Source organism: Eleginops maclovinus, chromosome 5 (genome assembly GCF_036324505.1).
Source record: "Eleginops maclovinus isolate JMC-PN-2008 ecotype Puerto Natales chromosome 5, JC_Emac_rtc_rv5, whole genome shotgun sequence".
Taxonomy (NCBI): Eukaryota; Metazoa; Chordata; class Actinopteri; order Perciformes; family Eleginopidae; genus Eleginops; species Eleginops maclovinus.
In genome coordinates, this window is record NC_086353.1 from 5,410,873 (window position 1) to 5,438,513 (window position 27,641).

The window sequence follows — 27,641 nt, forward strand, 5'->3', positions numbered from 1 at the left end:
ATGTTTCCAAACAACGTATCAAGAAAAGGAGAGATTTTTAATTACAGTATTTGTGGCCCCAAGTGTCCAATTCCCTTTCATATCAGTCTCTAGTGACCCAAAGGGGAGAAAAGAGAGGGATCCGCTCGGCTGCAGGGGAAGGTAATTACGCAGGAGAGGGAGAGAATAGGCTTGTCGGTGCGCTAGTGATTTTCTCACCTGAGCCCCTCTTTGCAAATGTGACATATTCATTATCGGAGATAATCAAATGCAAGACTTTTTAGTAGGGTGCCTTTGTGCTTGGGCTTTTTTTTTTACACCTATTCATCATGCTGTTGTTGTTGTTATTCCCCCGTTTGATAAATTTGATTTTCAAACAAAAGTGAGAAGATCAAAGATCAAAGAGCTGTTTTTTCCCTCTGTGATAAAACTACTTCTCCCTTACCTTGAAAAGTGGCCTAGATTAAAGACGGCTCACCAGCCAGGGACAAAGATTTAAAGTAGGAATCCTTCACAACTGAGAAAACTCTCCTGTCAGAGCAGTCAGAGCCTAAAACATAAGCTTGTTATTACATTTAGCAGCAGTGCGCAGTCTTCATTCATACAGTAAAATGATATACAATAGTACAAGTGTAGGGAATGATGTTCTTACAGGTAGACACTCCAGTAGGACTCAAGTGTCTCATTTAAAGTTGATAAATTGTTGTTAAATAAAAGAGCAACACCCGCTAATCATACACCACTGTTTGGCGGTAAACTAATATTGACAAAGAACACTCGGTAGAAGCAGGAGGGCAGGTAAACATGTGGAGGCTGTACCCCGTATATCTCTTTCAGGCTCCCTGATCCCCCCTCCCTCTTCATTCTGACTCTGATATCATTTAGAGATCCAGCAGCCTGACACAATCTTTACAACTCCTCACAAATTTGGCCCTTGAAAATAATTGCTCTAACCCGTTCCAAGGGAGAAGACAAAAGAGCTGGAATGATCGATCTTTTAAGGAAAAAAAAGTTGATGTGTGTAACGCCACTACCAGACACTGGTCACTAGAGTGCTGCAACTTTGAGCTGCTCGTCGCCTTGAGGTGCGCCCCAGGCTGTAGAGGAGCAGTGTCATTTAATTGGCTCATAAAAACACCTTTTGCTTGCAGCTCTTGTTCTCGTCTTCACACACACGCACACACTCTAGCACACACACTTGTCAGTGTCAGTGGCTTTGCATGTCAGTTCACCTCTGAAACATGTTCATGAAATCACACCTAGACAAAAGGTCTGCTCTGCAGGGCCTGTTGAATAGTAATGGATGCGAGTTAGCAGGGCTTAATGCTACAGTAGCTTTTTTAGTGTTGCCATAGGGGACAGGGCCTCTTGCAAAACAGCGGTCACGTTGCTCAGCGCTGGTGCTGGCTAGCTCTGCCAAAGGGGACAGGGGCCCGGCTAAATCAACTGTAGCATAACATTAGTGCCAGATCCTAACACTGCCTGAAGCAGCCCAGGGGATCCAGCAGAGCAGCTGCATCACGGCTCACCTCCAACCATCCTGCAGGGTACCGGTCCCTAGCAACTGTGGCACTTAGATGAAAGGAAAAGATAGTCCAGCTTGTCCCCTCCGTGAGCTGTGTGTGTGTGTGTCTGAGAGCTTTAACCAGAATCTGCTGATGCACACACAATAGGGGAAGGAATCTGAATCAAAGGCAATAGAATCACATTTCAACCAAGAGACTAAAAACGTATTTCACTGAACTTGGGAAATAATGAATGTATTCTTATTGGTTACACAGTTTTTGATTACGCCTTAAGGATCAAGAGGGGAACCCCATGGTTTAGAGGTTAAGACAGCAAGCATGCGATAACTAAGGAAGTAACAATATCAGGTATCGGGCCAACACTGACTCAAATAGCTGGTTCAGGTATCTGTGACAAAGAGGCCAATCTGTTCTATTATTTCCATGTTTATATACTATTTAAATAACACACTGAAATGTAAATATACTGTAAAGTATGACTAAATTGTTGCTGCATTTAAAATGTATTTCCTGCTTGTTTTGAAGATTCATTATCCGATTTGCTGGTGGAGGAATTATTTATGTAATAATAAATAGCAATTTTCCAGGTGTGTTTATATATTTCTGTCCGACTGTGTGTCTTCGGACAGACGTTGTCACTGCAATTACTTGTTACTATGGAGGATGAAGTCACAAAACTTTACAGATGTGTAATTGAGGGGGCACTGCAGGTAGGTCTTTACGCCCCTGGCCTACTGTGGTCAAGTCTGACACAAACTAAAATGCTTCCTATTGATTGATTGACACTCGGTGTCGGCAGGTACCCAAAGATACCACTGAAGGTATTAAAGACAATCTAGTTTCTTTCCCAGTTTTATTCTCTGTTTCAGACTTACAGTTCCCTCATGTTAGGTTTATCTAGAACATGTTTACCTGTTAGTGTTGTTTACACATATTCCCTTATCGGTACTTTTAATGATCCAGTCTCCCTCTTTACTGTCCCACAGAGCCTTGTGTTGTGGCTGTGTCTCTATTTTAGTGGGGTTGTTTGCATAGTTAGTGGCTCTAAGTGCAATTAGCTGATTGGGAAAGTGTGTGTGTGTGTGTGTGTGTGTGTGTGTGTGTGTGTGTGTGTGTGTGTGTGTGTGTGTGTGTGTGTGTGTGTGTGTGTGTGTGTGTGTGTGTGTGTGTGTGTGTGTGTGTGTGTGTGTGTGTGTGTGTGTGTGTGTGTGTGTGTGTGTGTGTGTGAACTCTCCCCCGAGGGCAGAGGGAGATGTCTCAGCAGTTACTTCAGTGTAGTGGTTCTCTGAGGAATAGCGCTGTGTGTTTGATGCATCCAGTGCTGTTGGAACTGACTCCCCACTGCACACAAGCTCAAGTGCACACACACACACTTTCCACACTTGGGAGTATGTTACCTTTAATGAAGAGGAGAGATGTGTCAAGGGGCAGTAGGACTGTGTGCTCTTTTCTACGTGAGTTTTTGAGGTTCTCACACTTCAAAAGTATTGGAAATCGAAAGAGTGATAGCTTTTAAATGTCTTTGAAACATATCAACTGCCGATATAATAATACTATGTGTAGTGAGTTTGTGCTAATCATTTGAAAGCAACACAAAACCTTGTATTCCCTAATACTCAAAAAGCACTTTATTTTTCTCATACTGCCTCTTTTCACCCTCTGCCTGAAACCAGAGCCCAGTGTGCTCTGATTGGTTAGCTGGCTGGCTCTATCCTGATTGGTGAACTGTTAGAGATGTCCCACCCCTTAGCCTATCACGTACAATGTGTCGGAGCACTAGCCAATCGAAGCGCAAATGTTTTATGTATGGAAGTTTTGGTCTCTCTCTTAGGTTTGAGTTTCTTTAAATATTACAACAAATGTCCATTATAGAAATTAAAATAAATTCTAAGAAGTAAATTCAATGTTGAAATGGCTTACCAAAATATTGAAATAAATAATAATAGAACGTGTACCGTTGGACCGTTTCTCTGCTGCTCTGGTTCTTGGTCAACAGGTTTGCTTGGATCCAGGTAGCCCACCTCGGGACTACAGTAACAAACTGTCTCTCATCCCCAACATCGCCACCTTTTAGTGTAGCTAGTAACTCTATCCCACATGGGAGGGGTTATTTCTAATTATCTGCTGCAGTACAAATTCTACTTTATTGTTTCTGATTATGTGCTATACTTGTTTTACATGCTGCTGCAATGAAAAAAATAAAGTATATCTTATCTTATTATCTTATTTTATTTTATTTGACAAAAAACTGCCAGAAATGACCCGCATCTAAATCACGATCTCTTAATATCACTATGTGTACATGCAACATGTATGTAAAATTATAATATATGTATTTAAAGAGCAAGGTTGGCGTTTTTGCAAATCCCTTGAATTTTCCGAGTTTGCATTTAAACAATAAAAATATACATGTTTGTCGATAGTGAAATATTTGTGGGTTGTCTTCTGTTGGTTAGAAATATTAGAGTCTAGTTAAAACTTCTATAGTTACAGACTCGTGTTTTCTCAGTGAGTGGTTCGATGTCTTGTGTTTTCATATTCTCTTTTAAGAGATACAAATGATTTTTTTATGATGTTGAAGTCATTTCCAGCTTGGCCAGTCCACATCTCCTCTCATGCCATGTGACTTAGAAATTTGCTCAGGGAATGAATTTGTTTCCCTCACTTTAAAAGGGTGCTTGTGAAAGGCTGCACATCACTTGAAGTGAATATTTATGGGTGATACAGTATGAATGCCTGCCTTTGATCAGACGGCCTAATGACCACAACATCCTTGTGTCGATTGAGAGGAAAAACTAAATTAGCCAGAAGTCTGAGGAGAAGCTTGCTCACCACTTTCTCTTCTCTTTTCCATCCGTTCCACGAGGACAACCAAGTAAACACATGTTGTTCTTTCATACCCAACCTCTGTAACCCAGTATGATTAAATGGACATCAATTATCATCCAGTTTTTTCCCAGCATAAACGCTGTCCAGTAAAAACACAAGTGTCCCCTGCGATGCTCGAGATGTTTTAATTATGCCTTGAGGCAAGTCTGCTGAAAGTGATCAACTTATCCCTTTGGGTAAAGTGTAGTGTGTCTTCAGCCCAGTGAAGAAAATACATATTTTGCTTAAAGGAAAGTTTCTGTCACAAAAAACAACTCACTTGCCCACATGTGCAGAGTTTCTGGATGCTGTAATTATTCCTTCTGTTCATATTGGCCAAAATTAGATTCTTAAGGCCTTATAATGCTAATTTACAGGTTCACATTAGTATTTTCCCCTCTACTGTAACATGTTTACATGCTTTTATGTTAAAAAAGCTCTTTAAATTTCGCATACCTCCTGTGCTGCAGCACCTCTTTACACCCTCTGTCTGAGCACCAGAGCCCAGTCTGCTCTGACTGGTTAAGTGGCCGGCTCTGTTATGATTGGTGAACCGCTTAGAGATGTCCCGCCCCATAGCCTATCACGTACCATGTGTTGGAGTGCTAGCCAATAGAAGCGCAGGTTTTACATATTCGTGTCACTATGTTATTAAGTAAACAAAGGAGTCCAATGGAGGCTAGCAGGCAGGGGGTGGGAGAGAAACTTTGGGATTTTAGCCTTTAAAGACCATTTACTTGCACAATAACCTTTACAACATACTACAGGAAAGAGAAAATCCCAAAGAGCATAATATGACCTCTCTAATATCAGTTACAAATCCACAGATCAATACAAAGTGAGTTTAAAAAGTAACCAAAGGTTTTATGTGCTTCGTTAAACTGAGTGGCTTTAACTATTTCAGTACAAAATGACCACATTCTATTCCCTACTGAGTCTGTGTCTGCTGAGCTGCATTGAAGAGCGAGGAAATGTTCCACTTATATTAAACTAATTTAGCAGATGCCCCTTTGATCAGTCTGAATATTGAAGCCTTAGTTTTGACCTAATGAAACATTTTTGCACAGAAAAAACTATTGTTGATTTTGTCCTGTATCTCTTACATTAAAATATCATTAGTATGTTTGACACGCGCATAATGCTGCATAAAAACCACATAATAAAAAAAATAAGAAGTGCATCAGCAGAAGTCATAAGCTACAGGCTGTTACAAGCAAAAATGGGGAAGGCTTAGCTAACGTAATTTAGAAAAAATAAAACAACATGAAACACAGAAATCAGTGGAACCATCCAATCAAAGGGGGAAGTACATGAGTAAATCTTATGTACATGTAAGCACTACATGTAAGTGTTGCCAAGACAGACTGGAAGAATGTGAACCTACATTATGCTTTAATACTTAGGAAACCTATTACAGCTTGGAATCCCAGATATAAAGGGGAAATGTGGGGCACGGTGTTGAGACGTCTGCTGTGTGGCCTGTTTTGTGAATTACTTTGTCAAAACACTCAACAGGGCAGTCCCTCAAAAGTTTCACAAGTCCTCAGGCCCTCTCTGAGGTTCTGTTGTTTCTCCAAACAGCTCACACGCCCTGTGAGAAGCTGCCAGGTGTCAAAAATCTGACTCTTTTTTTTTCAAAAGTGGTTGCATTTGTGTGTTTTCCTCATTTTCTCTAACCCCTTCTACCGCCGCCCCCTCACCCTTCTTCTATCCTTCCCCTCCCCTGCAGATCCCCTCTGCCGGCCAGCTAATGGAGGCTGTGCGCGTGAAGATGAAGGAGAGGAAAGTGCTGACAGAAGAGCTGGCCACGTTCGCAACACCAGTCAGCGAAAAAGCCTGACTCCCTGGGCTGAGGCTGGGAAAACTGTCATCCTCTTCTTTTCCTCCCTCCCTTCTTCTCTCCCTCCCCGGTTCCTGCTCAGTGGGAGCCAGGCTGAGCCAAGCTGAGCCGGGGCAGCAGAACCAATATTTGTGAGAAAAGCGCTGTCGACTCACTCTGGGCCACTGGCTCAACGCAGCAGCCCGGCTTTTGTAAATGAGCCCTCGACATCTGTGTTAGCGCTCAGTGCACTACGTCTATCAGACAGGGCCCTTTAGCGCCAAGCTCATTTACAGAGCAGCCACTCTAACGCAGACCTGGGGTGAGAAGGCAAATGCTTACGCTAATGTTTAAGTTAGACTTTTTTATATTTTTCTTGCTTGCTTTTACCTCTCCCCCTAATTTATTTGGCACCTGAAGGACCTTAGGGTGCAGGGACTTGACCTAGCAATGCAAAGTCGACACTTTGAGAAAGTCAAGATTGCAGCAAGGAGCAGAAAATTCACGTTAAGAAGTTCAATCCATTTTTATCAGACCTGATGCTACACTGATGAAGATCCAGAGATTGAAGCCTGCTGGATTTTATCAGACAAATGCACTGCAATTATTTATTTCTGAAGGAAATGTCTCATGTAGTGGATGTTTTAAAAATGTTACAGCTTCTACTTTGTAAGAATTTATTCTGTTGATAATTTATTTGGTAATTATGTTAAATATCAATGGTTTTGTTCTGAAAAACTCCCCTTAACGTCTGAATAAAAATCCATTCCAGTTTTTTGTATATTTTCTGCTTGAAAAATGTGTCAGTTTCATTGTCTTATTCCTAAATGATCTCCTGTATTTTTCCAGCTTTTCAAAGGACTGTCAGTCAATGTGCGATGGTGGCTGAGGATGCTCTATGGACCACAGGGTTCTCCCACCTCTCTGATGATTGACAGCTGACTGTTGGCATGGTTCCTGTCTGAACAGCTGACCCCTGCTGTTGACATCATTAGCAAGGGTCCACACTAGCACACACACACTGCACAGCACAGGGGTGTATGAGAGGAGTGGTTACATCCTTGACATAACTACCTTCATCCCCTTTTATCTGTTTCCCTTTTCCTCTTATTATTCATTTTGAATATTAAACCGTGATCCTGGTCTCCTCTGTCCTTGAGTTGGCATGCTACACAAGAGACCACACACTCCTCCCTTTAAGTCATCCTTTTTTTTTACTCCTTTTTATACCTCTCCTAGCTTTTGTTTTCCTCTTCATGGCCCTCCTCCTCTCTTATTATGTATAATTAACAATGGTGTGAAGACTCCTCCGTTCAGGAATTAAAAAGAAATAATTCCACTTTTTAATCCCCCCTCCCTCCTCAAATATATGCTAATGATGTCGTTTTCCTTTATCTTTTTATAATAAAGGATTAGGCCAGGACTGTCTCTAGCTGCAACTCGGGGACCAATTTAGCTGGGATCCAGGAGAGACAAACCCTTGTGGTTAATTACCATTCATTAACATAGTTTGCATCTTTTCTTCCTCTCTAATACCCAGGAGCCAGCTATTGTCAATATTTGTCCCATATAAATTTCTGCAGTTTTTTTCCCAGTCCCTGTCCTCCAGGGTAATGCAGCTAATGACAAACATTAATAACTCAGAGGAATCCGGTGGCGCGGTGGGTATAGAAGAGCAAAGCATCGCTGCCACGCAAATTATCCCGGAGCCCCCTCCCGCTGATGTCTGACTGCGTCTCTTTCTCCCTCTTCCTTTTAGCGTGTAATGCATAGTCAACATGTTTGCTCGCCGAGCCCCGGCCTCGGCTGACACACTCCTGCTATTTCTGTGACATATTCAAATGCGGGCCCCCTCAGCCTGGTACTCCCTTGGGTTTAATTAACCTGGCCTTGCCTCTGACGCTCCCTCAGTGAAGACGTTAAAACGATCTTGAAAACACCCTTCAAACAACCCCCCCTCCTCCTCCAACACACACAGTGTCTTCCACTAGGCGCTGTATGTGATTCATCTCGGTGTTTCTGTGTAGGAATGGCGTGCCGTACCCCTCTTTTCTTCTCTTTCCCTCTCTCCTTGTCTTCCACCCTTCTTTTTCCTCGTACAGCTCTCATTAACAGAGGTTTCCTGTGGGGATTACTTTGATCAGTAGTTCCAAATGCAAAGTTTTCCTCCCTTCTTCTTTTATTCATTCCAACACAATCAACTCATTGTCATTTTTTTTCCTCTATCTTTATTTCTCTTTCTCACCCTGACTCTTTTTTTTAATACAACTTTTTGGTTTATTTATTTCCAAGGACTCCTGCAGGACATCTTTCCTGAGGGTAGAGGAGGTCAGGGTCACGGGTTGACTTTGGGGTCGATCGATGATTTGTATGTGTGCGTTTGTTTTGTGAGTGTGTGTGTTTCCCAAGGCTTCTCTGTGGTACTTTAAAGTTCCTTCAGTCTGGTGTGAGTGCGTGCCACTTGGGTGGGAAGACCGCTAGCCCACAATACAAAGAAGAGTCAAAGCACAAACTGAGAATTTCTCCAGCCTCTAACTGATGCACAATTAGTCCTTGCAGATCTCGTCAAACAGCTGTGGAGAGAGCAGAAAACAGCCTCTGGTGATTTCCCTTACTTCACTGACACAGTTTCACACACCGGCTACTGCTGCCAATACACCAGCCTTCTTTGATTTCACACGCAGACATTTGGCACCGTCTTAAAAAAAAAAAAGAGGTACTTGTGACATACCGCCAAATATGTTTTTGACAAATGTATAATGCAACATGTTTTCATTGTGTGTGTCTTTCATGTTGGATCCACAGGGAGGAGGTTCACAAACAAAAGGTAGATTCTGTTTACAGAGTGTATGACAAAAAACACAACATGTCTCTGATTGATGTTTGGAATTTTAGTCAAGAGCCTAATTATTATTAACTTTTAGATCATAGTTACAACTCCACAATACATCCATGTATAATTAGCTGTTTCATTAGATGAGATGCCACCTGAAAAAGAAAAAAGGAATCACACTCTCCTGGTGCACATATGCTATGTATACAACCTCATTGATCTTCACTTGAACAAGTCCCTTATCCTCCTCTACAGCACTCCAGACATGAAACGGCAGCAGATTATGGGTGGATGCGGCCCGCCGTGGGAAGCTAGGGAGCAGATAAAAAGGCCAGCCACTCAGGGGACTAAAGCTATGTTTTGATGCTGTGTGATAAAGCAGAGGCATAGGGCAAGAGGAAGGGGAAAGTTACAGAATCTATCTTTATATATATAAATATATCTCTTCTCTTTTTGGACTCCGCTCCCCTTACTCTCACCTCTTTGTCTTGTCCGTCGTAACCAAGCTGTTCCTGCACTTTTCTTGTTCTTTGACACTTTCTCCGTCCCAGCGGACTGTCCTAAGCCTTGCTCATGGCCGCCGTCTCTCTAAAGCCATGGCCTGAGCTCCTGGGGAGAAGAAACGAGAGAAAGACAGAACGAGGGAAGGGTTGATCTGGTCTCTAATCCAGCTTCTCTAACAGCGTAGGAGGGAAGCTGCAGTCCTCGACATCACCTCAGAGAGTAGCGACTCTTTGAATGCCACTACATAAACCCTCTGGTGTCCTCATGGCTAATCTGGGATGTTGTCTCAAACAGTGTATAAAATGTGGCTCCTAATATCACTGATCACTCAAACTGTCATGCTTGGGAGCACTGTGCGGTTATGTGAGATGTTATGCTTCCACGAGCCAAGCTTTTGAGGGATTTGTTATGCTTTGAGTCTCCAAGTTCATCAATTGGCACACTATCCATAGATCCACTTCGTTTTGTGCATTCAGAACAAAAACAAACAGCCCAAACAGTATCAGTCTTTATTCTTCGTGGTTGTTATAAAATAGGCAGCCATCCTTTGTTTTCTGCTCCGGCATTTAAAATAACACCTTAGTCTGCGGTGTATAGCTCCTCAAAGCACCTCTCCACCTTGACTAACTTTTCCAAGCGCTCATTAGCGGACTGGCTGAAGTTTGGAGGGTATGAAGCGGGCTGGCAGATTACCCCCTGTAAAGTAGCACACCTCAGGTAATAACACTAATGAATTCAAGCACCCCACCCCCTCTCACCCACCCCGTATTCCTTTCTCCTTTTCCCTTTACTTACTTTCTTCCACAGTGGCGGGTAGGTGCAAGAAGTGCCAAACAACAAAGAAGTGTTTGTTTGCATAATATTAGCGCTGCACGCTCGCACACAGTGGCGGGGGCCTGACTGCAGGACTGACTAGAGGCTTCCCATGAACACAGGTGGAGCAGGGCGAGCATCACTGGGACCAATTAGACCAGAGCACAGGTACATTAACATGTTTGAGTGGAGCGGGATGGCGTGGAGATCGGCAAGCCTTTACCAAACACACAAACACATGACCGAGGCCTGGTGTGTGTTAGTTGTTTGTCTCCAGTGACGCGGCTGCCATATGTATGACAAATGACCCCTTGCTCTGCTGTCACTGCCCACCCTGTCTCCTCCATCTGCACCCACACACACCTTTTCCCCCCTTATGCAGCCAAATGCAGCTTTTTTGTCAAGGTTTTTTTCCGAGGCTTTATTTAATGTTTTATAGACAAATATGAATAACAATTAAACAAACAGCTGAGTTTAAGAGATGGGGCTTATGAACATTGAAACTGATCATCTTAGTAATCCTTTATTGTTTAAATATTTAACCATTAAAGCTTTGCTGAGATGATCTCTAACAAAATGGGGCCAAATGAAATGGTCTGTATAGTCTGAGTCTGCCCTGTGGTCTCTTCCAAACTGCATGACCCTAGAAAAGTGTCCAAGAGAGGATCCTGATCAGACGTTCGAAACACCAAAAGGGGATATCTCTACATTTTCTAGGTGTAGTTTTAGGAGGGACTTATACAGTACAATGAGTCTGATACATAGGGGTACCGTCAAGGCAGCAAAGGCAAAGTACTGCTCTGGATGAGGGAAGCAGCAAAACACATTTTAACCACCAAAAAAGTTAATATTAGTTATATATATATACTGTATATATATATTATTTTCTCAGCTTTACCTTGCCATCTGAAGCCGTTACATATACATGAAAAGGACTAGCAGTTTAACCTCAAGCTTCTTCTGGGTGGTTTTTGACCTCACCCTTTTCTTATAAGCTTGATCATCCTGCAAAGGAAACTTTGTCCTCCGATCTCATACTTGAGGTCACTGCCTAGAGCTCATCAAAAGTTCTGATTGACTGGCTGTTGGAAGGAACAATTTGTGTAGAAAAACTTAGCCGGCGTATGCTCTGTGCACAAAATGGATCTGTGTCATGGATTACATGCCTTTTAAATGTCATGCAGAGATCACGATCAGTGCTTATTGAGAGTCAGATTTACTGGTAATGTGCCTGTCTATTAAAAAGATGCATTTTGAAAAAATGTAAGGATGGGTTTAAGCCATTATTGAGATGTCTCACTGCTCAATACAATAATATTACGTATGATAATTACAGACTCAACCATCTCCTTACTTTTACATGGATAAAAGTTGTGTCATGGGAGTTGGTCCATCCATTCCGTATATCTGTCTGTACTGGGAGATTAATCCTATTGTTTTTACATTTGCTATTTTGGCTATCAAAGATCATGAAACAACACAATTATCCAGATATAACATTTATCGTGCAACTTTTCATTTCAAAAATCATCCTCTCCTTTTGTGTTGTGTAATATTTTGCTGTGTTATCACCAGTTATAAATATACAACTGAGGTTTATGATTGAATTGTACTGGAGCACTATGTTTTCATAGTTACTGTAATGTTTCTGATTTTTTAAAAGTGGTGCATTTAATGAATATACAAACATTTCTCCAAAATCATTTTTATAAAAGTATTCCTGATTATGATTTTCGAGATATTGCTAGGATATCTTTCAACTATAAAGTGAGGAATATTCATCTCAGCTAATATTGAAAATATCTAGAAAACGCTTTAAAGTATGCATTATCTTTAAATGGCAGCAGACATTGCTCTCAAACAAGGAGTGTTTCCGTAAAATCCTCCTGTTCCAACTTCCAACTGAGTCAGAGATGATGACAGAAGAAGAGAACAGTAGTCAATGTAATAAAGTTAATGGCAACAAATCTCATATTTCACTTGAGATAAGCCTCCATCTGTCTCTACGTACAGGTGAGATTTATCGCCTCATGAGGTGAGACAAATGGACGCTCAGCTCAGGCCACACAGATCACTGAGCCGTGGGACCAGACACTCTATCAGAGCTGCCCACCAAGGCCAGCAAGCAGGAAAACTGAGCAAAGAGCTGCACTCAGGTCACTGTCAGCCGCCCTGATGTATCACTCTTACTTCCTCTGTAAGCCGATAAGCGTTGGTCAGACATCCAGATGTTTGGAGTTTAGGGTGTTCCTAAATTATCTTTAATGAGACACCCTCTATAGATTTCTCAGTGGACCTGGTCTGATCTGATAGTCTGATAGTTTCAGCCCTGTTACACACATACAGTATGCATCATTATTGCTGCATCATTTCCTACCACTAGGTGGAGGCAGAGCATGGTAGATTGTGACAGACATGACAAGTATTGTTATGCTCTTTGTAAAAACTGTATAACATAAAAAAAACAAGTATTTAAAAGCTTCTCATATAAAATACCATAAAAACGTTGCTTTTTTGACATCCTCAGTTTTATAAACGTTTTAACCCAAAAAGTAATTTGGTTTTGTGATCAACGTTGCCTAAACTGGAAGTGTGCATTGGTAATTATAAAACTATATATATGATTTAATTAATAAATGTTCTATTCATTTTCAGATAACGATTTGACATTGAATAAAAAAAGCACTTTTGTTTCTTTCTTGGTATAATAGATAGATAAAACAAATCGATGGATGGATGGATGGATAGATCATTCCTTATTCCTTCCACACGATGGCGCCACTTACACACTAAATGTTTCTCCTGATTTTTTTTACAAGCACTTCATTCAATAATCCTCTTTAGTGGAATTTGATCATTGAACAAGTGCAGGATTACACCCATTTAAAACAAACGTGAAAAAAAGATAATGCAGCAGTTAAGCTACAGTGATGCTAATTTATGCACGAGAGGAACTCAGTATTCCCAGCAGACAAATACATTTACAAAGGTTTGCATTTGTGTTTGACTGTTGATATCAAGCACACACACACACCTCTTGTACTGTTTGGATTGCACCAACGCAGTTGATACACTTTTGTGTCGTGTTTACACCCAATCTGTAGTCCAATGGTGAGTAAAACACCTCCCACAGATGCACACTGCAAACATTACACCACTTAATGGACTACTTACTGAGATCAAAAGACAAGCAGCCTTTGAACGCTTGACAAACATAGAAAGGGAAAATGTGAAGGTATTAAATATCAGTTCACAGTATATCCTTATGTCCATGGTTTATTTCCAACAAGGAAGCACTTCGAATATTTAACAAACATGTTTTTAGCCTTAAATATAGCCACATAATTTAGGATTTCATCGCCCATTTCCTGATTTTCACTGAGTCCTTGTTAAAGCTGTAACTGTAGCCACATGGGAGCGTCTTTGACTGTCTGCCCAAGTCTTCCTTCTACAATCGTGCAGCCATCTGGCGTCGAGAGGCTCGGCTGATAAATGTGTGCAGGTGATTTCGCTTAGATTTAGCTTTAATTCAGGCCCACAACTCGCCTTAGTGCTGCAGGCTTTCAATGTAATCAGACATAGGATATGTTGGTGATTTAACTGAATTGGGTTGTGAGTGACCGAAAAAGCAGAATCGATTAATTCTAGCTGAAGTATAACATGTATGTATAACCGCAGAAAGGTGAATATGTTGTATAACACTTTAAAACCTGCATCCAGTAATATCTGTCCAAACACACCTTGTTGATGTGGGGGGAAAAATCAGGTTTCTGTCCTTTGCATGCAACATACAGTATCATAAAGTTGCATGTAGTGTGCCATTATGCACCAGTAGGCATTATCTTGGTTGACTGTTTGCTGGCAATAATAGGAGAGGCATAATTTCATAATCATTGAGTTGATTAACTCATTCCCACACACAGTTAGATGTAAAAGGTGGATCACTCTTTGTTTTCGACATGCAGCAAAAATATCAACACAAGGTGCATTATTTATCAAGTGATAAGGACATTTGGAAATGAGAGCATCTACAACCATCATAACTGGGCATCTCTTAAGCAAGACATATTCAAAAGCTGCAGAAAATCTTTTACCTTTTCCAGGGTCCAGAATGAACTTGTAATGTCAACCTAAATTCACTTAATAACAATGTATGTCAGTAAAGTTCCTCTCGTGTTTTCTACATTGTTCTGAAGAAACAGAGGGATGAAAAAAGCAACCTGAATATGTGTTATGTTATTCTCATTTGACCAAACTGCTGTAGTCCTTTCAGCTTTCTTAGAGTTTGATTGCATTGGTTCATGTCTCAGGGCTTTTGTTTTTCCTAACACAGTGTGTAAATATTTCAGTTTTGAAATCAGCATTTTTGCACCTGGACCCACGGTGTGTTCATATTTTATTATATTTTGCCAAGTAGAGTCAATTTTCTGATGCAATGGGAGGAAAGTTAGTTATTCAGAGTGTAAAGGTATGTCTGTCTCTCTGTTGATGGGCGCTGTCCAGGGTGCTTAAGAGGTGGGAGCTGCTGCAGGTTCCTCTTTAAAACACACTGAGTTTCATTAGAGAGACAAGTACCGAAACCAGTTATATATCCAACGTGTTTGTGTTTTTGATTCCCTCTTTCATTATTTCTCTTCAAGGTGATGGTAGCCCAGATATGACAAAAATCAATCATGATGCAATAGGTTACATTTTAGTCTGTTAACAAAAAATGCACCAACCTTCGTATTAGGGTTAGGTTCTGTGTATTGTCTCTGCATCATTCATCCTACTTTAAAAGTTTTACACTGATGTTTTGCAACTTACTAAAGTAATAAATCTGAATAGGCTACTTTGTTTCATTCACGGGTGAGTACTCGGATGTAAAAGTACTTTGGTCTAAAAATACTACATTCCAAGTTAAAATCCTCAATTCAGAATCTTAAAGGTAAAAATACAGAAATGTTGCCAGCTAAATTTACTTAAACTATTAAAAGTAAAAGTACCCAGTATGCTCTTTTAAATGTATTATTGCAAATAATATGTTTCTCTTTGTATTGCTTATAAAAAGATACAATACAAAAGAGCATATATATATTTACTCCATTACATTTCGGAAGCAAATATTGTAGCATAAAAAAGGTTGAAGTACAGATATGACAAAGTAGTACTTAAGTACAGTACTTGAGTTAACGTAGCCTACGTAGTTATATTCCAACTGGTGACAATACACCAATGATTTATTTTAAATGTGAGTCGCTTTCACCCAATCTGTTTTCGTCCTTGTAGTAAACGATGTTACCTTAGCAATATCTCAGCCTCCCTCACAGTCCCAGCCGTGGTGAGCAGGAGCGGCCGCTTTAAGAAGAGCTGCTCCGACGTCAGCTCCCTCGTGGACATGTGGATCCGACATCCAATAGCCTGATCCGGGTTTTACTCATCCCCCTTTCCTCACAGGAGATCCCTCTGCTGAAGCACCGCGTAGACAGGGGTTAGCCACGGCTGTAAGATCATCACCAGATACAAGTAGGACCGAGATTTCCTCCTTTTACGCATCTGCAGCATCCAGTTCATATTCCCAGCTAGAACCACCGTGTAGCAACCATGTCTGTAGCGGGGCTGAAGAAGCAATTCCACAAAGCCACTCAGGTAAGAGGCATCATCTGATCTCCATGTTTGTGGTGTCACGTTGTTGGGGAGCAGTGGAGTGGCATTTGGAAGGTGGAACTTGGTTATAAATGGACACATCGTGCTGCCCTCATGTATCAATCCGCTGCAGCTGAGCTCCATCTGCTCGCTCTAAATCTCATACTCATCGCTGTCCTACTGCTGAAATGTACTGTACTGAAAAGATGGTGCAGCGTTGCAGCAGTAGAATAATTTATTACTCGTGTTTTCCACTGCAGCAGAAAAACGTTGCTGTTTTTTTAAGGTGTTTTTTTTTATTTTATGCATTACTGGAAAACACGACGATTATTCAAAGGCATGTATCTGTGTGTCCGCCTGGGAGGCAGGTGGCACGACACGGTGGTGATGGGGACGTCAGATCCTCCCGGTACCCTTCAGATGACATTCCGCACAGAAAACAGAGGCACCAGAGCTGCAGCTCATGGCAGACATTCACACTTGTACTGCGCAGGTTGTTGCCCTAAATGAAGCACGGTTTTAAATCAGTGTTTCTTTCAGCCAACCAACAGTGGGAACTCCGACGCGCACGACGATGTTATGCAATCGTTAAGTGCTCCTTGGCGGAAATCCGCTCCTACCAGCAGCGGCACGCCATGACCTCAGCGCCCTCTAAACACATATATCTTCTACTGCTGGATATCAGTGGTGAATTCAATCACGTCTTTCCTTTCCAATGCTGTATCATTTGTTATTTTTGGATCTAATGCATGAGAAGATATACACTTCTCTCTCCTCTCCTTGTTCTTGAGTCCACCAATGTCCAATTGGCCTTGCTAACAGTTCCCAGTTTGCACCTCAACTCATAATTACAGGCAATCGTCACTGAAATGGGATTAGTGTCTAAAATCTGACATTGTGTGGAAGGTCAGCGTGTGTGTATATTTAATCTATTAGTAACAAGTTGGACCTGCATAACTGAGACTAAGCTGGCAGTTTGTGAGGACAGGAAGTGATTACACATTAAACAGCTGGGACGCAATATGCTGATACAATGGAGTCTTATATTGTATTTTTAGGTCATTTATGCTGCCATTAGTTATTTATATCATCATTTATGTCTCACTGACATTTGAGATGCTGGCTGAAAAGATAAAAGCCATAAATAGGAGTGTTGCTATTCCTGAAAAGCAGCTATTGCAGATTTCAAATAAACTGAGTGTTACATCCTCTTTAAAAATCTAATTAAAGTCAAAAATAACTGCTAACGCTGGAGTTTTGCTGTTAACAGAGTTCTCAGTTTTGATCAGGAGCTCATTTGTTCAAATTGGAAGTAGACAGCAGCCCACACAGGGTATTAGATGACTGCACAGATTGTGTTAATTCTGCGTGATGAGTCTATTGTCACCTATTAGCAGAGCCTCTCTCCCTGCAGATGTTTCTCTACAGCCTCAAATGCTTCTGTGTGTGTGTGTGTGTGTGTGTGTGTGTGTGTGTGTGTGTGTGTGTGTGTGTGTGTGTGTGTGTGTGTGTGTGTGTGTGTGTGTGTGTGTGTGTGTGTGTGTGTGTGTGTGTGTGTGTGTGTGTGTGTGTGTGTGTGTGTGGCGAGGGTGCATGAGAGCATTTTTATCTGTAAATATGCATAAAGTTATTTAGCTCTGTGAGCATGCATGAAGACGCTTGGCTGAGAGCGTAAATATGCAGTGAATACATCTGAATTTGTAGATTTTCACAGTCTTCATTACTCAGTTTTACTCCCAATGCGATTTTAGGCAGCTTCAGGCGCAGAGTCAGTGGTCTCTGTGGTCCCCTTCCATCTGTTCATCTGCATCTCTCACACACACAGACACACACTCACTGTCATCCTCCCCAGACTCCCAGTGGCAGAAGGCTCCTATCACCCCGCTGTTCCTGTAATCCAGGCCCAGACTCACCCGGGCAGTGACCACGCAATCTGGCTACTTACACACACATCCTGCAAACAGACCACAGGCGTACCCCCACCCAAACACTTGCAGAGGGCGTCACAGAGATTAAGGATGAGGCCGACGATTTAAAACAAACCAGACAACAGAATAGTAGAATGGTGACCAGCACTAAAGCAATAGCAAGGTTTTCCTGTAAACATGCATAGAGGATTTGTTGATGAGAATTAGATAAGAAGATCGATGCCAGAACATATTATTAAATAATAAGCTACTGCAGGTAGCCAGGTATTTTAGCCTAGCATAGACTGATAACAGGAGAAAGAGCCTGGCTGTCTCCAAAGTTGTCAAAATTCAATGTTGGGGGAATTATGTGCTGGACGATATCTTGGTGGCGATCAGTATCCTTGAGTGCCGCTTGTTGTGACTGGTCCCACCCAAGTAAAAGCACAGCACATAATCCTCCGTAATGCTGCTGTTGGTAACTTTTACACATTTTCTCTAAAATCGGAGATAAAACATGTTAATCAGTGAGCTTTAGAGAAGCTGGTCATAGTATTATCTACCTTCCAGCCGAGCCAGGCGAGCAATATGTTTAAAATCATCATTTTATATTTTATTTCTTGTAGCAATTTCAATATGTCATGATATGTTGAACTAAAAACTGAATGGAAAAGATAACAACAAAATGATGCTATTTACAGCTAATCCAACAAATTGAATACACAACAAATCTGTTCTCCATAAAATTGATACACAGTCATTACAAATATTACAAATGTTGGCTTAAAGCAGTCTTTCTCCTTGATTTTCTGGTGCACCTTCAATGGTCAAACCCATTTATCAGTAGTAAAGCTACTGTACCTTGCTACGAAAAGCAAACTCTCTCTCTCTCATTTAAATTGTCTGACGGTATATAAAGCGGAGCCATATGGACAGTAGAGGACAGGGCTTGTTAGGCTAATATCTGTGATTACATAAAATCTCAACTTAAAACACTCCCATGAATAAATGGAGCTAACTGTTATATGTAGATGGGAGCAGCTTGCAAGTCCTAAAATGCTGCATTGACCCTAAAGACCCATGTGTCACTAATTGCTAATTAGATGTGCAGTTTTGTCTGACATTAGGTGCGCAGCATCTGCTCCGCGGAAGATGGGAAACCCTCATTCCTGTGCTTAGAGTCTTTCTTTATTGCAGACTGTGTGCACTTTGCAGAGACAAACAGCCCATAAAAAGCAGAATGCCGGGGAGTCACTGAAGTTTATGAGATTAGCACACATGCTCTCACAGCCTCATCTTCACCTTCTCACGTACATCACTGAGTAATTTATTTCACACAACAACAATCACACTTTTCTCCCACAGAAGACTCTCTCTCTCTCTCTCTCTCGTATTCGCTCTCACCCAAGGACATGCAGGCTTATAGTGGTGCATTAATAACGGGGGCCATTTTAAAGAAAGAAGGGGGAGCATGGAGCATGAAGGGTAAAACCCAGCAGGCCCGCTATAAATTACCTCTTAGTAAATGATTTATTTATTTATCCAGCAATCCACTCTCACTGTGGTGGACTATGCCTCTGTATACACTGTAAGAGATGCCTTTACACAATTCCTACTTTGAAAATAGAAAAATAATAAACAAAAAAGACCCCTTTTATGGCGTGCATTATTGTAAGCCAACCCTCAGAGTTCCTGTCAGGTGTATTTTTAAAGGTGGAGATTGCTCGTTGTTGCGTCACAACTCAACTTCACCTCAGAGTCAAATGAGTCATGCTTTGAGCAGATGCTACTTTCATCATGGCTCTGTTCCCATGGAGAGAGTCATATGCGTGTGTATGCGTGTGAACATGCTAATGTGATGATGCTTTTTTATTTGGGGCTGTGACATTCACTACTAATGGTTGATAGAAAGAGTGAACTGCACGATGCATCTCGAGCAGTTCTGCTTGATGTTTTATTTTCATCTACCCCGGTTTAAATGCTGTTTTCATATCTCTCTTGAAGGCTGCAGAGAGTCCTTTTATCTAAATGGAGTGAGTGTGGTCTAACAGCAGGAAGAGGAAAAATGTGTTCATTAAATAGAATCTGCAGGAGAGAAAGAGGGGAGATGAAGAGCTTCAGAAAGTGTGCCAGAGTGAGAGAGGAAAAATCTTGGGGGGGGCGGGTCTTGTAGTTTTCCCGGATAAAATGGTTGCTTTGCATCTTCTCTATGTCAGAAAAGAGGATAGCTAGTTTCCTTACAGGTTTGGCATCCTCTGCGTCATCAAACTTCATGTTTAAATCCTCTGAGTCAAAAGGCATTTCTTTGTTTTTCTGCATAGTTACTAGACCTTTCATCTGTAAAAATGTTATGCTACTTTTTCCTCAGAGCTTCACTTTGAGTCCCACCTGCTTCTCAGATAATAATATATAAGAGAAAGCATAAGACAAGAGGACATTTTAGAGAAAATTGTTTCCCAAATGTAATGTTTACCGTGTATTCAGCTGTATTCTTGGCTGCAGATCAACATCATATGGGCTACTTACAGTCCAATAACATTAATGTACCACATAATAGTACCTGTGCTTGAGTAAATCATCAGTAACACCAAATGTTGGTGAAAGTATATTCATTTCTTTCTAAACTGAGTTAAAAAAAAAAACAACACGGTCAATTAACTGGCACAAGAACTTAGAAATAACTTTTGAAATGAAAGCACTCAAATATTTACAGATTGTAGAGACACGTCCAAGGTGAACTGCAGGTACCAATGTCTCCTGTTATGATTTAGAAAATAATCTCGCCTGCGGTTTTGACATGACACAAAACACCTTTGATGGATCGCTGAATAGGCGCAGTGTGAAGTGTTGTCACCCATGTTCTGTATGAAAACAAAAAGACCTGCCAAGATGCAGGGGCTCATGTATCAATCCGTCTGTGTAATACTGGTTGTTAAGAAACTGATCGTACATTTGGATGTGGTATCATGTATTTCTTAGAGTGCAGTAATCCGTTATTTCGCAGTCAGCCCTCGTTCGGCTAGAGGATTCCCAGTGTGTGGGCTGAATACTAATGTGAGGTCTACACATCTTACCCTCATTGTGTTGTGTGTGACGTTATGATGTGGCAACTGTAAAACCTCTAGTCTTAGTTGGTAGATTAACGGAAAATAATTAAGTCATTTCATTGTCCATTTAAATTCTTTATGAGTGAGTGCGCAAACACACAGGAGTTTCTGGGTTTGATTTCCTCTGAAAAGGTACGCAATGCGAAAGCGGGAATATAAGTACACACATGTACACCCCGTGAATGCCAATGGACAGCAGAGGGGTCTTTGGATGTGACTGACGCCTGCAGGGCTTTAGGGCAGCAGATTGTGAGTGGGTGACTCATCCAGCCTGGATCCTCACTCGGGCCTACTGCACTGCAGCGTAAAACAGATCCAGCTGGGAGATAACAGATGGGGTGGGAGGGGCGAAGAGAGTGGAGCTAGGAAAAAGAGATAAGAGAAGAGAAGAAAGGGGGATAGAGGAGAAGATAGAGAGCGGCCTTGAGCAGGTACAGTAGGAAGTGGCAAAGAGATAAAGGGGAAATCAAGCCAAGAGATTCCTGAAGGGAGAGCAGGAGGGAGGATAAGACGAGTCAAACAGGAGGCAGTGGGGAGAGCGCTCAATCTGTGAGGAGTTACTTTCCTAAAAGGCTTTAGGAGAAACCACATTTTGATAGGTTTAATTACCAGTTCATTTTATATTCCACTAAAGAAAGCTTTCAAACTATTTTTTCGAAATAATGGAAACATTTCTGATCAAAATTTGCAGAAGCTCAAGGTGACGTGCTTTGTCCGAACAGCAATTCAAACCCTAGTTACCACAATGTATTACAAAGCAAGCAAATTCTTGCTTTTTATAGAAGCTAGAACTAGAAAGTGTTTGGCTAAATATATTTTATAGCTGAAAATGTCTTGAAATGAAATTACTTTTCAGTGTGAAAATTCGTTTTGGATTGCTTTTTTTATTTCGTTTTTTTACCAATCAGTAAATCAAAAAATCATGCTGCACTTATTCTAAGAAATAACCCCCATCTTTTGCCATAGTGTTTTAATTATTCATCACAAAGAGTCATATTCATGTAGGTCACAGGAATCATGGAGTAGTAGTGGAAGTTACGGATACATTTCCACACCGTGTTGATCTCTTCGATAATTACGCATAGCAACCAGTTTTGATGGTGGAATATAATCCCTGACAAGTAAAGGTAATGTTTGATACCCCTTTTAAAGTTAACAAAATATTATAAATCCAAGACGCTGAAAGAAAAAGTTATAATGACCAATGCGTCTGCCTCTTCAGCACCACGGACAGCGCCATGGACTTATTATAACACCTCAGTCAGGTTACTGATACTTCAGAGCCAAAGGATATTACGTGCGCTAATCCAGTCGGATAAAAGGTCATGAGTCAGGCAGACTAGACTAACACATTCAACTAAACAACCTCCCTGCCCCTGCTCTCTCTTTAATGCTCGAGGCTGGAGAGGGATGATGACATTGTTAGCATGCATTTAGGTCCTTTTGCGATCATGAGTCACCTGCTGATCATGTCGTTGAATTAGCATAATTGCTGCCTCAATGTACGTATCACTTTAATGCTACAGCTGGCCAGGATGGGACACTACCACTACTAATACTACAGCTCACTAGTTAAGTAACAATTTTGGTTATATTAATCTCAATGTTAGGCAGTATCTTGCATAAAAGTTAACTGTGCTACCCACTCTTCTCCCTCCCCGACCTCTACACCCTCGCTCACTGCCTCTCTATGTATGTCGCACAATACAGCCTGCAGTAAAACTACATTTTGGCGTTGGATGTAAATCGTGAGATTCAGATTTGTGACTCCGGGGGATTCTTGGCTACGGAAGTATAGGTTGTTTGAGTCAGAAGATGCACACTCATTGTTGAAATGATCTTTTAAAGTTACATGCAGCATTTTCTTAAGAACTCACCCATCAGCTGAGTCACTGCATCCCTCTGCGTGGATGTTCTTATTACTTCTTTTTGCTCTGTGTTTCTTGGCATAATAAATAGCTTTCAGGCCCCACATGGGTATGTAAACCTCGGACAATAAGCACGGTGTGGCTCCAGTTGTGTTTCCTAAGTCGTCAAATTGTGTGTATACAAAGTGAAGGATAACAGGTTGATAAATCGCTGTGTATTTTATGTCTGTCCCTCTCTTTTGCTGTGTGCTGAGTGGCAGCTGTGTGCTTTGAGTCATGTGTCAGTTTTTCCAAAGGGTGCCCCCAACACACACACACACACACACACACACACACACACACACACACACACACACACACACACACACACACACACACACAAATCAGAAAACCTTTATTTGTCCTGCAGCAGGAACTTTCACAGAATTACAAAGGCAAAGATATTGTGCAGATAAAAAGGCAGGAGGAAAATGTTTATATAAGTTTGGACTCCTATATTAGATTAAGGAAAGCACACAATATTAAAAAACACAAATAAGCTAGAAAGAAATATGTGCAATATTGAAGGACCCCGTTAAGAAAACATATTGTAAATGAATAAATTGTATTGTTAAAGAAATGGTTAATTGTAAATGACTGTATATTGCACAATAGCCTTTGTATTGCAGAACAGGATTTTATTTTCTTGTATCCTGCAGGATGAAGCATACATTCAAAAGCCGGCAGCTTCTCACAGGTTGTGCGGAGGTGTGTTTTTTGATAAACAATCCAAAAATAAACCTTGTTATTCTCTCTCTGTCTTTTTGTTCGTTGAGAGGACGGGCATACTCTGAATGCCGTGTGTTTACAAACAGCTCTCGACATCGCTGCCTGCTGTACCTTTAAGAACTGAATGCACTCCTCACAGTCAACCCAGAGCCTCCAGTGTTGGCTAAGCGTGGATCAGCAATGCAGCAAAAGAGATGCTGCACTGGATCCAATCCAGCAGCACGCTGTCCCTGCTGCCATGTACCTCCATCCTTTCATCTTGATTATTTCCTTCCCTCACAGTGCTTATTTTATTTTTCAATTTTGCTTGTCATATAACTCCCAGCTTAAAAAATGTTTTTACCTGCCTCAGTAGAGCTCTGTTTTGAAGGCTCTTTATCAGGCCCCTTCTGTGCTTTGCTTTGGCTCAATAAGCAGGCATACATTTCAGCTGGCGCTCTGAAAAGTGCAAGCAGTTTATTTTCTCAGATATTTGATCCCATCTCCTGCAGGCTGCTCCCTTCCTGAAGTTTACCAACAGGGAAGTCTTTCACCGTTCCTCAGCAGCAGTTTTTATACTCTAGTGTAAATTTAAAATGTGTCCTCTATCGCCTCACTTCACAACAAATGTTCTCGTTAATTTACTGGATGGCTCATAACTCTTTTAGAGAGCTTTTCAACAACGACCTGTTTTGTCTGTTGGCTCTTCTCCATGTGATTAACATGACTCTGCATTTTCTCTAGCTGCTTTCCTGAGTTGTTGCCAGAAACAAAACAGAAAGTCTGACATACTATATATTTAATAACAGAATTAGGAATCCTTTAGTCATGTCACACAAATGGAAAGTACAGACCAATGATCAAAATGCATTATGAAAAGGAAGTGAACATAAAAAGTAACAGGGCAGCAGCAAGTGCCATCATTGATACAGGTGAAATTAGTACCTTTTTTTAGACGCTTTTTATGTTGTCACTTTTAAATTCTATGTATTCTTTAAAATGATTGTATAAAAGAAGGTTAACATTCGCAGTAGCTTTGAAAAAACGGTCAGTGGTATCTCTCCTGACAGAAGCGCACATGCAGTATCCGGAGGGATGAAGCTGGACGGTCTGACGTCAGCTGAGGTTAATGACAGACGGACACGTCCTATTCTTAGCTTCTTGGTTAGATGCTGTCGGCATGTTTAAATAAGGGCACTTGTGAGCTAAACTCATTAAATGCAGTAGTTAGAAGTAACTGCATTTCGTCAGTACTGTACTTAAGTACTAATTTTAGCTGTCAGTCGCATCTGTAAACAATGCTAAAGGAGAAACATTAGAGGCAGTTAGAAAAGCTGCAGACCTGCTTATTATCCTTCATGTAAAATATGATTGCACACCTCGTTGTATTGGAAGCTGATTAGGAGAGGACTCAATGTCAACTTAGTTTACAAAGATAAAAGGTCAATAAAAAAGTGTGTCGACCATGATTTTTGTTTAAAATGTATGCGACTAGATGAACTCAGATGACTGCAAACAACAAACGTATGTATTTTCTGTGGAACCATAAGAGGGGTGTGAAGGTGGAAGGACTACCTGTCCTTATTTATTTAATTTGTATCTGTATATTTGTATTGATCTGTGAAGGTGACTGGGAAACGTAATAAATAGTTGGTCACAAAACATTTGAGATATTTGTAATAAATTTGAATATTTTAACATTTCTGCTACTTTATTCTTTGACTCCACATCTTAGAGGTGAATAATATACTTTACACTCCATTTATTCAATACCTTTTAGTTACTTTGCAGATTCACATAATGAAATGACAAAACGTATATATTTAGTTATAACTGGAGTAGTAAATTCCCGAGCTCCCCCAGTAATATATGTATTCAATGAGATTTACTGATACCAGTTGCAACACATTAATGCTTCAGTAGTTATAGTGTGTGCCAATGTGCACAACCAGTACTTTGGTACCCTAAGTTTATTTACATATATACCCCTTTTTCACATTCCTTAAGTACAATTTTAAATGCAGGACTTGTACTATACTGTGGTATTTCTACTTTCACTGAGGACAACATCTGACATTTACTACTTTTTCCACCACTTGAACCGTTTACAATGTGTCAGAGAAGAAAGATGTGCTGGGTGAGAAGCGTTGGTGTCCTGCAGAGTCAATCATTTTTATTTTGACAGTTTCGGTCGCTTGAGGTTGTTGGTTTGTCTGCAGGAAGCGATGTGTTGTTCATCACTGTCCCTGGTTTCTTTCTTCTCTTCTCCACTCCCTTATTTTCTCCTCCTCCTCCCGCTGCTGCTCTCAGCATCAGTATTCAGGCCATGGTTAATGTTTTATTCAGGACTGGCATATTTTTTATTCTGGGCATCAACCACTGCAGGAGAGGCTGTCGATGCTTGGGTGTGGAAAAGGGACATTTTCAGGACTTGTTGCCCAATCGATCCTAACTAATGAAGAACATAATAATAGGTACATATCATTTCTGAATATTTCCCTTTAACACACAATATAGTCCAGTATTACACAAGAAAATATTACCTTTAGGTTATTTGCTATATGTTTTTCTACATAAATGATGTGTCTCCAGAGTAATTGTATTTGCCTTTATGTATGAAAATAGCTGGAAACATTGATAAGACTAAATTAAACCAGCTCCACACACACACACACACACACTTCCACTCAAGGGACATTGAGGTCACATTATTATTACCTAAATCCATAACCGAGAAGCATCCACGTCCACTCTCCTGAAAACCCATTCAGTGTTGGTTAATGGCTTCGGTGTTACTGCCGACGTGTTGAGGATTTAATGAAGGGCAATGCAGATATGGATGTTTATATTTCCCCAGAGACCTTGTGAAATACTGTCTGTGACGGGTAATGCTTTTACTCAAGGGGTTAAAGGTCATCATCCGTCAAGAGGTCATAAACCAAGCGACACAAGCCAGTCACGATGACAGTCAAAATGATAGATGACAGCTGCTATATTTGAATACCTTTCGGATGGATTTCAAGGGCATTTTTAAAACGAATTATTTTAGTCTTACATGCTTAACAAAGATGGTGGTCAAACATTATTCCTGTTTGAATTCAGCATGGCTCCATTTTTACTGTTACAATGCTAACAGTAGCTTTTAGCTTAGAGCCCCACGGTTCCTGAGGACTACATCACGAGTCGTTGTGTCTCGTTTCTGAATATCTAGACATGAAATACTTCTAATATTTATATCTACAGTTTAATCCACACCATTTTTGAATATGGTAGAGGCTGTACTTTGGTCAACTTATAGGACAGAAATTTAAATTTGGACGCAATGATGGCATCAGGTAAAATGTTAAGGGATCACCGAAGTTCAAAAAGACTTCGGATATTTCGTATTAATTATTTTCCCCTGCTGATGGTGACACTAGATACAAAGGCAGGAGTTCACCAAAGTAAGTGGGATTCATCATCTGAGATCCATTTTCTGTATATTTGCATAAAATCATTTTTCATTATCAAATCTATTCAATAATTTTTGAGATATTTCAATCTGGACTAAAGCGGCTGCACGGCCTATGAGCAACAGCGCTAGCTTAAAGAAGCTAAATGGAATGACACAGCATTGAACTTTAGAATGTGGCAGATTCATTTACTCCGTTGCAATGAATAAAATAGGACTTTTGGACAGGAAATGTGTGGAAGAGAAAGAAGGGAATATGATGGAATGAGGGGATAAAGGGCAGCAGAGAGCAGGAAGAGATGAGAGGAGGATGTTGGGAACAAAAGAGGAGAAGAGGCTTTGCGTTCAGGCAGCTGCAGCATCATGCACTCAGCCTTATGCCTAATTTGGCTCATCAGAGGCGAGTAATGAGGGCTGAGATGAAACAGAATGAGCCTAGTTGTATTCAAATATCGTGTAGAGCATAAATCCAGCAGGTTTTGTGGAGGAACGTGTATTTTTGGTTCTTGTATGAACTATGTGAGTTGATCTAGCAACGGACAGCTAGTTTATACACACACACACACACACACACACACACAGACACAGCATCCT

The 27,641-nt window shown here is 40.9% G+C and overlaps 2 protein-coding genes across 8 annotated transcripts in view; both read left to right on the forward strand.

Moving 5' to 3' along the window:
* cntln (centlein, centrosomal protein) overlaps window positions 1-6,975 on the forward strand; it is an 85,107-nt gene extending 78,132 nt beyond the window's left edge. For all 5 annotated transcript variants that reach the window (XM_063882996.1, XM_063882995.1, XM_063882999.1 and 2 more), the window contains one exon: window positions 6,103-6,975. In XM_063882996.1, coding sequence (XP_063739066.1) covers window positions 6,103-6,213 — 111 coding nt within the window. In that variant the 3' untranslated portion in view covers window positions 6,214-6,975. The remainder of the gene's footprint in view (window positions 1-6,102) is intronic.
* Window positions 6,976-15,728: 8,753 nt separating this feature from the next.
* Window positions 15,729-27,641, forward strand: part of sh3gl2a (SH3 domain containing GRB2 like 2a, endophilin A1) — a 38,882-nt gene continuing 26,969 nt past the window's right edge. For all 3 annotated transcript variants that reach the window (XR_010165913.1, XM_063884699.1, XM_063884698.1), the window contains exon 1: window positions 15,729-15,970. Coding sequence is in view for 2 of the 3 variants with exons in the window: in XM_063884699.1 (XP_063740769.1) it covers window positions 15,926-15,970 (45 nt within the window). In the remaining variant the exon portion in view is untranslated. The remainder of the gene's footprint in view (window positions 15,971-27,641) is intronic.